The sequence below is a fragment of the Lepisosteus oculatus genome, chromosome 10, assembly GCF_040954835.1.
Source record: "Lepisosteus oculatus isolate fLepOcu1 chromosome 10, fLepOcu1.hap2, whole genome shotgun sequence".
Lineage (NCBI taxonomy): Eukaryota > Metazoa > Chordata > Actinopteri > Semionotiformes > Lepisosteidae > Lepisosteus > Lepisosteus oculatus.
Window position 1 is genome coordinate 32,902,285 of NC_090705.1, and position 11,531 is coordinate 32,913,815.

General features: G+C 41.7%; 1 protein-coding gene across 5 annotated transcripts in view; it reads left to right on the top strand.

Annotated features, from left to right (window-relative positions):
* ptp4a3b (protein tyrosine phosphatase 4A3b) overlaps window positions 1-4,375 on the top strand; it is a 54,954-nt gene extending 50,579 nt beyond the window's left edge. For all 5 annotated transcript variants that reach the window (XM_015357483.2, XM_015357485.2, XM_015357484.2 and 2 more), the window contains exons 4-6: window positions 206-336; window positions 2,568-2,642; window positions 2,888-4,375. In XM_015357483.2, coding sequence (XP_015212969.1) covers window positions 206-336; window positions 2,568-2,642; window positions 2,888-3,005 — 324 coding nt within the window. In that variant the 3' untranslated portion in view covers window positions 3,006-4,375. The remainder of the gene's footprint in view (window positions 1-205; window positions 337-2,567; window positions 2,643-2,887) is intronic.
* The last annotated feature ends 7,156 nt before the right edge of the window (window positions 4,376-11,531 follow it).

Genomic DNA, 11,531 nt, shown 5'->3' on the forward strand with positions numbered 1-11,531 from the left:
GGGGAAAAAAACGTGTTGTCAGGAGCAACACAATATTGGTTTCTAGCAAACAGCATCAGAAGCTGCAGTGGAAGACCTTGGTTGTCTGTCTGACCTTAACCTTGACCAGCATACTTGCTGTTGTTACTCCAATGCTACGCACTTGTGTGGAGAGACCAGTGTTGACATGGTGGAAGAGAGAGTGATTTACGTTCCGTCTTGACAGGACTGGCCTTTCGATGATGGGGCCCCTCCTCCCACCAAGATAGTGGAAGACTGGCTGAACCTCCTGAAGACTAAGTTCTGTGAGGATCCTGGCTGCTGTGTGGCAGTCCACTGTGTGGCAGGGCTTGGACGGTGAGTGTGAAAGGCCTCATGGCTTTATTCTACAAGACCAACATGGCTAACTCTCCGGCGACATTATCTTCGCTCTCTCTTTTTGGTCGTTGAAATTTTTGCCGTTGTCCAACCCGTTTTTAAACCAGTGTATTTTAAAGATACGTTGAACAGTAACTCCACAGTGCTGTTGAAAGGGTGAGTTCAATAGAGAGAACAGCATGGTTCTGCTTCATTTGATTTTATTACAGCCCATGGGATGAAATGGAGAGAAGATGTATATTTTCAAAGAACTGTAACTGTCCTCACGGCGAGGACTCATTATTAATTTTTTTTTCTGCTGCTTCCATTTTAGTTCTCTTAAAGAATAACCATAGGATTTTTTCCCCCCTGAAATCCTCTTTAAATCTTCCCTCTGGTTCTAATCTGGCCAGAGAGTACTTTCTCTTACAGTTGGCCGTTTGAGTTCGGCATGTTTGCTCTAGCTGGTGAAGCACCATCTCTGACGCATGTATTTATTCGTTTGGGACTTGTCTACAGATTTTGGGAACATGCCCGTTTTTTTTTTTCTATTTTCTTATGTTATTTATTTATTTGTGTATTATTCGGGATGGGAAATGTTCATTTGCAGTTTTGAGAGAAGAACGCCCGCCCGCCCCCGTCAAACGCTGAGCTAACGTGCTCAAAAAGGCATATCTGATGCTAATTAGGCTACATTTTGACACCTTGAAACCTTTTTATCCCCCCACAGAGTTACATTTATGGAGTTTAATTACTCTCGGGAGAGAAACCCAAACCAAAAATGACAGAAACGCCAAGCTTGCAACAAAACATTTTTTTTTTCCTAGCTTCTTTTTGGGTTGAGGAAAAATAACTGCGAGGTTTTAATTTAGGCTCTGGTCTGGCTGAAACTGCTCAGGCTGGTCGGCTTTTTGTTGATGTTTTCAGCAAGTACAACAAGACAAAAGCAGCTTCCAGTTGTCGGAAAGTCTGTAGGTAAGGGCTGATGCACAAAGAGTCAGTGTTCTGGAAATCAGCCCTTGACCTTAAAGAACGAGTCCTTTCTGAATTTGACTCCTTAGCTATAAAGAGCCTCTTCTGCCCTTGCTGTTACCATGGTGACCCACTCAGGAACAACACAATGTCATAATGAGGCAGTCTTGAACCTCAAGAGTCGAGATCCTTTGTGACTCATTTTCACGACCGCTTCACTAATTCATACACTTTTTGTTTCTAACATTGGAAACTCAAGAGGGTAACAAATGATCTGTTATGCATATAAGCATGTTCCTTCATCTCTGTCGTTGTATTCGATTGTTCATTCACATCATGCTTGAAAGATTGTTTACAAATGCACAAGTATGTTTCTGTCCATCCATTTTCTAAACACTTTTTCCAGTTCAGGGTCACAGGGGAGCCAGAGCTTATCCCAGTAAGCAGCAGGCTTTAAGGCAGGGTACACCCTGGACAGGACGCCAGTCCATTGTAGGGCACACGGACACAAACGCAGACAGGCACAAATTAACTAGGGCCAATTATAGAAGTATGTTTCCACCTATTCATATTTCCTTACAAAGCCAGTGAGGCACTGATTCTTAGAATAAATTATGAGAACAATGTGGCACCACTTAAAAACACCACCAGCCTGGGACTGCAGTGTTGTGGAAATGTGTAAGATATGAGGGTAGATGGTTGTTGGTTTTCTTTGTGTTCTCTTTTAACAAATGTCACTCATTTCAGAAATTCTAGTGATTTTCTTTGGTTTTGAGCAATATGGTTTTGCCTGCATCTTCTATGTTCTTGGATGTATACATTCTTTTAATATAATCTTTACAAAAGGTGGCAGGCTAGGCGTCCCACCTCTTGGGGGGAGCTTGCATGTTCCTCATGGGCATTCTCCATGTGCGTACCTCCCACCTTCCAAAGACAGGCTGGGAAGGTTAACTGGTATAAATGAATAGGTGGGGTAAGATGTAGAAAAAAAAAATATTTCTAGAATTGTTTTGCCTACTCTTTTCTGTACACTAGGTGGTGCTGTTCTACTGGTGCCGACATGGGGCATAAACATTTCATTTCATGTGGAAAGGTTTGATCTCTTTTGTAGATATGAAACACCGGAAGACCTTTCTTCATTCTTCCACCTCAAGCAGAGAAATTAGAGTTCAGGAGATTCTAAAGTGCTTTGTGAAAATGACCAGTTTTTCACAGGCAGCGGCAGCGGGGAATGTATAATTTCTGTATTTGCGTTGCAGAGCTCCTGTCCTGGTGGCACTGGCGCTAATTGAGAGTGGGATGAAGTACGAGGATGCCATTCAGTTTATCAGACAGTGAGTATTCCAACCACCACCTTATTCCGACTACGTGTGACTGCTGAGTCGTCACAAACCAGAGAGACTGAAGAAGCAGATCAGCAGTGCCCTTGCTGTATCTTGCTCTAGAAACAGTAGGGCAAAGCGCAGTGATAGGCAGAATGGGTTTATTTTGTGCAATAGGGGAAGGAGCGGCCATTGAGCATTCCCACTGACCGGTTTTAGGAACGTTTCCCTGCTCTGATTCAGGATCTGCATTGCAGGAAACGCAGGGGGGCCATCAACAGCAAGCAGCTGACCTACCTGGAGAAGTATCGACCCAAACAAAGACTCCGCTTCAAGGACCCGCACAACCACAAGAACAAGTGCTGCATCATGTGACTCTGGCTAGCCCTCTGACGGATCCGAATGGCTTACGGAAAACGGACTGGTCACAACCAATGCACCTGGACACTACCCTGTAACCTAATGGAGATGTGTAGGAGTCGCCACTCTTTTTTTTTTTTTTCCCCCGTGACTGATCTCAAGCTCAGGGCTGTTAGAGACGACCCTCTTGCATCCAGTCTTCGTTTGTTCAAATTGATCCCAAGTGCTGGTTAATCTCTCAGCTAACTTCACATTGTGTTTCCTAAGTACATCGGGGGCACCTGGGTGCCCCAACCATGCACTGAACCTCTGATTTTAACAGCACTGTCCACAAGCACAGCAGCTGCCCTGTTTGGTGGCTTCAACGTTGCACATTTGAATAAAACAATCAATGCCACAGATTGCTGCAGTAGCGCCTTTTTAAGCTGATCATTGTAAAGCCAAGGTAGTATGGACACAAAAGAACCCATAGAGCATTTTCTTGTCTGTGTTTTTACTTGCCACAGCTTCGGAGAACACGTACTCTTTGACCTCTGTCTTAATTTACCATCGTGATGCTTAACCGTGTCTGTTTTTACGTTATTTTGTATGTTTTCCTAGCGCAAGTCCCATTCAACTGTAGCACCACTCGGATGAGTTTTTCCCCACACTCCTGAAGGACGGGGTGAGGGGAGGTGATGGGGGGTAGATGTAGGCCTGGGATACTTGGGGACTGTGTATTTTTAAAAGAAATTATTTTTTACATTGTTTCATACAAAACACAAAATGCTAAGAAATTTGAATACCTCACCAAAATCAGATAACCCAGATTGGGGCATGTGTCATGGAGAAACAGAAGAAAACTAGCTTACAGCTGTTGGGGTGAGTTGTAGGGAAGGTGAGGAATGAGGGGGGAGATGACATTTCCAGCTCTGAGTCACTAACATGGCACCTCAGTGACTAAAGAAACCAACTGCTCCGAAGTCATGTAAAACCCCTGATTGTCTGTGTCCACGCAGAAAATCATGATCAGCCAGGTATTTAGGGAAACCTATCTTTGAGGTATAATCGCCTGGTTTTGCCTTGGAAGTCACCCAACTCAGGCTGTTCATGGTAACAAAAAAGAAACATTAAAACGTGGACGATTGGACGAGTGGTTTACATCCTTTTACTGAAAATGTTGGAGACTAAATAATAAAAAGCAGCCTTTTAAAAAAAAAAAACCTGTTAAGGCAGTTTTCAATTCTGTGCTCTTGTCAGTTGGAATATTCTGTCACCTTTGTCATGTATTAACTGTATAAACCATACCTACCGTTTATGGTGAATTAATTGAATTCTGAATACATGCTGCCACCCAGTGGAGATCTTGTAAATATGAGAGAACTAAATGCTGTTTGCAACCCGAATGCTATTCTTTGTATGATTGTTTCTATGACATGCAGAGATTTGAGATCTTGACTGATATTTCTATATTTAAGAGAAAGCATCTAGCATGGTGCAGGTTTAAGCTTATATAGAGCTAGGCTGTATTTTAATCGCATTGATTACACTAGCGGCCTATATAATATACTCTTATTAACACATTTCATAGAACTAAAGTCAGCTACAGAAGCATTTATTTGAAACCCTGATTACTAATCTTTGTATGATTTGAACTTAGTTTAGCCCATAGTCATTTCCCCACTTTGATCAGTAATGTAGTCAAACAGCATAATGTCCAGGTATCCATTGTCAGGTTTTGATTTAAGAGTGGCTGATTAAGTACACTATTGTATAGTTGTCATGATCTTCACACTAGCAGTCATTTCGGCTTTTCAATCATCATTTTATGCAGAGAGATCGTGCAAAAGAAAAAAAAGGGGTGCATCAGGCATTCTCTTGCTATTTGAGCTCTTGCTGCCTTTATGGAAATTGTTTTATTCTTTTTTTAACCTAGTGCAAACATCTAGGGTACATTCAGTAAGAAGAATGTGCACTGCCTGAAGATTGGATAACTCCTGCCTTTATTTTATGCCAAAGAAGACTACTTTAACTATAAACCGAAAGCATAAATGAGTCGAAGCAATGTATGATCTTGTTTTTGTGCCCTTTCACATGGAGAGTACACCAGCTCGTCCTCCTGCAATGCTTGATGAAATTCTTGGCTTCTCATGTCGTTTAACCGTAATCATCTGATGTTCTCTCTCTTTGTTTGTTGCCACAGAAACCAAGCGACCGGTCGCACATTAAGGCAATGTGACCATCCTTGTGACTAGCACAGGTTACAAGTTGAATGTCAAAGCAAATCTAGGAATGCTGAGACATGAAAATTTATTTTTTTCCACCCTGTTATTTTCAGTTCTACACAGGGGTTGGTAGCTTAAATTGGGGGTATGTTACAAGGGGGGCCGTCACTCCTACTAAGAATACTCCCAAGGAAAGTTCACTTAAGAAAGTAGAACTATGGGGAAATTAAAACTGTACTAGATAACTAAAATAGTGAAATGCTTCTTTCTAGTTTGAGGTAATGGTTACAATACTGCATTTGTATTAGGGATTTCAAAAAATCTGCCTGGAACTGACCCAAGGTTGAACATGGGGCAATTCTGAAAATTTCACTTGCTCTCTTTTAATGCTGGAGGAGCTGGAGTCTATCCCAGCAAGTAACAGGAGCAAAGCAGGATACACCCTGGATGGGATACCAGTCCAACACAGACATGCACAGTCACATCTTCAAGGCTAATTGTCCCTGAAACCAATTAACTCGCCAGTATTTAACTGGAAGAAACCCACACAAACCTAGAGAGAACATGCAAACTCCACACAGATAGCACCCTAGTTCCGTCATTGAACCCGCAGTCCCAGTACTGTGAGAAATGCCAACCCCCGTGCTGCCCTAATGTATAACCTTTGGAATGAAGTTTTCTTTTTGATACTGTACAGTTAACAACACTATATACTGTACTTGTGACCCATTAAATTGACACCTCTGAAATACATCTCTGGGTTTTGAGAGCGCACGTTTCTGATCTGTCTCCAAAGAAAGATGTCGGAACAATGGCTCATGATGAACTATACTAGATGTGATGGCTTTCATAGCAAATACAGCCAGGTTACTCTCTTTTAGAAAGTCTTTTTAGTGGTGGAGGTTCAGTTTAGCGCTGTATCCCCAGGTGTCATCAATTCAAGCATTAGCTAGGTCATTTAGCAAAGGTTAGTTATGATCCACAATGGAACAAGTAGCTGCCCAGGCTGAGTAGGGTTTGCCAACTGAACCCAAATCAACCCAACACTAAGACAGGACAGACCTTGCATGTTACCTTTAAACTAAAAGATCAACTATGAATAACACTGGCGGTTCATTTTTCCATCTGTCACCCAACGATTCCACTGATCAGCTCCTCAGAACTGCCCACCTTCATTACTAACTCCTTGCAGGTGCCAAATTAGGAAGATGCATGAATGAACACAGCCACATAAATTTCAACATGGCCAACAAGTATGTGACTATAATTAGCTAATTTGGCTATACAGGTATTGTACTTGCACAACATATTGTATTTCATTGCTCTTATTTTAAGATGCTGCTTTCATATGTACAGTGCCTCGAGAAAATTGTTAAACCCTCCTAGGGAAAAAAAAACAAACAAATGCTCAAACATTCTGCTAAGAAGTTACAAATAACCACAAAAACGGGTTATATAGTGTTAATGTAAAGGTAAAATTAATTCCAATTTAATGCACTGATTTCAGGCTATAAGGCCACAAACTATGTTCATTTGGGAAGTGTGTAGACTTTCTATAGGCACTGTATATCTCAGTAGTGTCTAGTTATAATTAAGTCACGTTTTCCAATCAGCTCACAGTTCCGATTCAGCTTGTTTTCTCATGTAGTGGTAAGGTGAAGCACTGGCCCTGGCTGAAGGCCTACCTGGTTGGTCTGGGGCCAGCTGCCCAGCCTAGATTTCCACCTGAGAGGACATCCCTGGCCAAGATGACCCAATGTGACTTCCTGTTGGCTTGTAAAGCTGTCAGTCAGAGGAGGCCCAGCACTCCCCATGGTGCGAACTGTTCTGTAGACATGGACGCCCACAGCTTTAACAAAGGCTCTGACAAGCGAGCCCCCTCACCTTCAGCACCGAGATGTCCGTCTACTGGTGTTGGGATAAAATAAATGTGAAAAATGTTTTCCCACATATACTAGGGGGTATTAAGCCGTCAGCACAATTAAACCCTCTTGATAAAGGTCTCAAGCATGAAAACTCTTTGGAAGATGACAGTAGGTGGATTGTGTTCATGAAAGCCCAGGTGCGTAGGCCCTTGTCTGGGCGCTGGCCTCTCCGCGCCCCCGAGAGGGGTCCTGTTCCAGGCTTTCCACCGCACCTGTGCGAGGCGCTGGTACAAAGGGGGAAAGGGAAAGGGGGGGAAAAAGAAAACCTTGTACCTCATAAATCTGTGCTCCATTCATCGCACGCCTGTTTCAAAGGGAATAGGATTTCTGTGCTGTGCGTTCAAGAAACCTCCTCAGACAACCCAGGCTGGACCCCTCTGGAAGACATTCTGAGGGCCGGGGGTGGGGAGGCAGGGCTGGCTTATCTATTTTTGTCACAAAATAAAGGTCTAGATATCAAGTTAAGCAACTAAAGGACTTTCCTTGCAACTGTATCCCCTTTGTAACAAACCATAGCTGGGAAATCCCCACGCTTTAAAATTTAAGACCTGCATTTACAGAATCCTGTACCCCCCCATCTGTAAATACTTTCTTTGTGTGCTTGCCAACGTTCCCAAGAAAAAAAAAAGCCATATGAGTAACCCTAGTGTGGTGACCTTTTCTTAAAGAAGACTTTAAATTAAGCATACATGAACTTCATGCGCCCTGATATGGTCAATCACCCAGTCTCCATTTTCAGCGAACATGATTTGCTGAGCCTTTCCCTAATAATGGTGCCTAAGTGACTGTGAGAGGCCGTGCCAATTTTCGTCAGCGAAACGCTGCAAGTGGAATGAGAGATGTAGAAACCGAAGCCAGTCTCGGCCCCCAGAATTATACCCCACACAGACGTCTACAATTGCTTAAAGTAAAGACTAATGCTGAAGTCCTGAGGCTAAAACCTAAAGAGAGAACAAATGCTTAATATTGCCAACATCAAAGACTGTTAATAGAAACTTTCCAGGAATACTTAGGTTCTAATTAAACAAACATCAACCCTTTTCTTTCTGCCAAGAATATTATCCAAACTAGTGCTCCGTGATGATCCACTTAATTCCTGCGTAACATGCAAAAGTAGGCCTGAAGGTATCAGAAATTGTAGCAGGAAATGGAAGAGGAAAAAGCTAATAATACCGTTCAGAGATCAGCAAATGTGTCCCTTGAAATAATTTCACGTTAAGTTTACAATCCCAGGTCACTGTTTACTTTCAGCAACAAAAGAACAGAGCACTATTGAGTTGAAATGAATTCTGGAGTCACGTATCAACCATGAAGAGAAATAGAATATCACAGTATGTGAAAGAATCAATGTCATTGTCCTCCTCCCGAGAATACTGACATAAGAGGAATAAACAATTCTAGATTCTATAAAAGCTACATGTTTAAGCATCTTAGAATATTACATTTTCTCATTGCACTTCCAGACAAATGGCTCTGTTCATTACAACAGAGAAATAGATGACTAGTCAGCAGAGGAAGGGTGCCAACTCCAAACATCAGTTTGGACCTCATCCCATACAAACGGCCGGACTAAATCTGTGCACCGTCTTGGGTGTTCACAGCCAGAAATTTCTAATATGGCAACATGTTACAGTCAAACAGTTCATCAGTGATAGGCCACAATCCATTTCGAAGGTGATGTCCAATTGTAATGGACAGGGCTATTCCTAGAATGGAAGCACAGGGCACAAAGTTAAATTACTCCCTGGACAGGACGCCTGTGTATCTTTGGGTATTCACACACAAAGACACAGGCCAAGAGACACAAACTTTTTCCCACCTTCAAAAGGCTGGGGAAGTAAACCAAAGATTATGGAGAACATGCAAACTCCACACACAAGGTACCACAGTAACAAAGTAAGGACCCACTTTGTGCTGTGTGCCTAAAGTGCAAAATGTCCTAGCACCATGCAACCCATCACACGTTATGTGCATTAAATTTGACCCATTTGACATTTGTGGTCATGGCGAGTTGTTTAAAGAAATGCTTTATCCACTTTCTATAGGACATGATGATGGTATAAGCTGTAGCCCTGCTGGTAGCAGCAAGGCCTGTGGTTTCCCCTCTCCTGTGCTGCAGGTGACATATCCTCACCCTGGTAGCAGGTGATGTTTCCTGTTTTGATGTGGCTAGCCCTGTGGGACATGCTCTGACCTCTAAACACCTCCTGTTTCCCTGGAATCTTCCCGTCAAAGACGGATCCTCCAAACTTCCTGTTTAGTGAATAACAGTCAACAGTGAAGGACAAAGATTGCCAAATTTCCCCTTTGAAATTACTTTTCCATTCAGTGCTTCAGAGCCAAGAACTCCTGCCTGTCATTAACCACAGAAAATCAAGACCTTGTTTCAAACAAACGAGCCCGCTCATTTCAGAAGCCTTCCGTTCCACTATTCAGTGAACAAGAACCCCGCTTAAAAAAAACAAAACCAAACTACACTAAGCTGGCCATCTTCCTGTGGACAGGTTGTTTAAGCTTTTAATATCAGCAGCTTTGGCCTAACACCAATATTAAAACTATTCATGAAACACCCTGGATGTGCAAACAAAGTAACTAAAACGACATAAGGAAAGACTTCAGTGTGGTCCCAGGTTGCGTCAAGCTGAAATTTCGCTGATGGAGGCTGAAAAGGTCCAAGATCCCGTGTGGAACGTTCAGAAAAAGCCTTTCTGTGCAGGAAGGAAACAAGTTCCGCACAGTGAAATGGGGCACAGCGTTAGGCCAAACAGGACATTATGTGACTGAATGAAAGGACAAATTCTCATGGAAATCACAGCATTTTGCTAACCGAATCAAGCTGTTTTTTAACAAAAAAAAAAAGCTCACTCAAAGTAAGTGCAAATGGCTACACACTACTTTCCCAGAGCCAACCAAGTATTGATTACAAACCTTTAGAACTGACAGAATGAATATTTCACAAAACATAAGATTACTTTGATATCTTGAAAGCATACTTGGTGTGCCATTACTCCATTTCAGTGTTAAGGATATGAATGAACTCACAGAGCTTATTGTTAGCTCGGGCAGTATCATATGGAACAGTATTGTCGTCACATTGTGGAAATCCCCTGGAAGCAAACAGAACTGAAGAAAGCACAGATACAGATTCATGGCAAAGAATAGCTGGAGCTAAACCAATAAAAGGTTTCTACAAGCTGATGCTGCTGATATTCAATAATCACTAATAAAAAAATTATGATAAAATACCGGGAGAATGCAGACAGACTGCTTAATGAGCAACATAATATTTGATGGAAATAATCTAATCTAAAATTTCCTTCAAATTGCTGTACCAAAATGTTGTTTTATTGGGATTCAGCTTTATCATAGTATTGCACCACTACATTCAAAGCCATACATGCAAGATATACCAGCAAGAACTCTTTTCAAATGAAGTCCAGTCTTTTCTCTGTTATAATAAAGCTGCACTACAGTTCCATTACAACAGCCCAAGGGAAAATATGTAACCTTGTGATACTTTGAAAACGCAAAAGAAACTCCTTCCTGGGTATTTGGTGTTAAAATAGGAGATTCAGTAAAAGGGATAGTTCCATAGCTTTATATCGGGCAATGTTTTCCCCCATGTCTGAAGTTAATCGTATAAAAATTACATTACTACCAAACCTTACGGATTTTGGTAGTCAACAAACTAACAGATGGTTTACTCAGACAAAGATCTACCCCTAGCTTAATTTTATAACTTGGTTGCATTGTCCATATTTCACACTGATTTATTAGATTCTGAACGGTGTGGGTTCTTTATGGAACTTTTTGGCAGCAGTGTTCTAAGAATTAATACAGCTTCTCACGATTGAGGTGAAAAAAAGATAGTGTGGCTGGAGGTTCACACCTACTACACCGTCTTATAAAAAAGGTCCATTTTTATTTATTGTCCAAATATTTATGATCGCTAATCAAGTCAATAACCTTCCTAGTGTCACAGCTCAACTATACCAGCTCTGAAACAACTGGTTTGACCGCTGTTTGACTTCCAAAAAACACAAGATGTCACAGAGGTCCTTTTTCATCAATAAATATATAAGATAGGGTCAGTAACTCTAATGCCAGCTTTGTAGGTGCACTAAAGCACAGACCTCCAAATGCAAGCAGGTTTTGAAAGAACCAGATCACTTTTCTAAAGAGGTCAAAACTAATGGTGTAGTTCATTACATTGCCCATCCCGTATAATTAACTCCTTAATTTTTAAGCAGAACAAAGGTAGCCAATTGAATAATTAAGGAGCTTTTAGTAACGTAGTCCGACAAGGCGTTGAGAGTGGAGGAGCAATGTTTGTCTTGTTTTGAAGGCTGCAATTTTAGATGCCTCAAGTCTCAGGCCTTCTAAAGATTTACAGCGCCAAATTAAGGTAATGA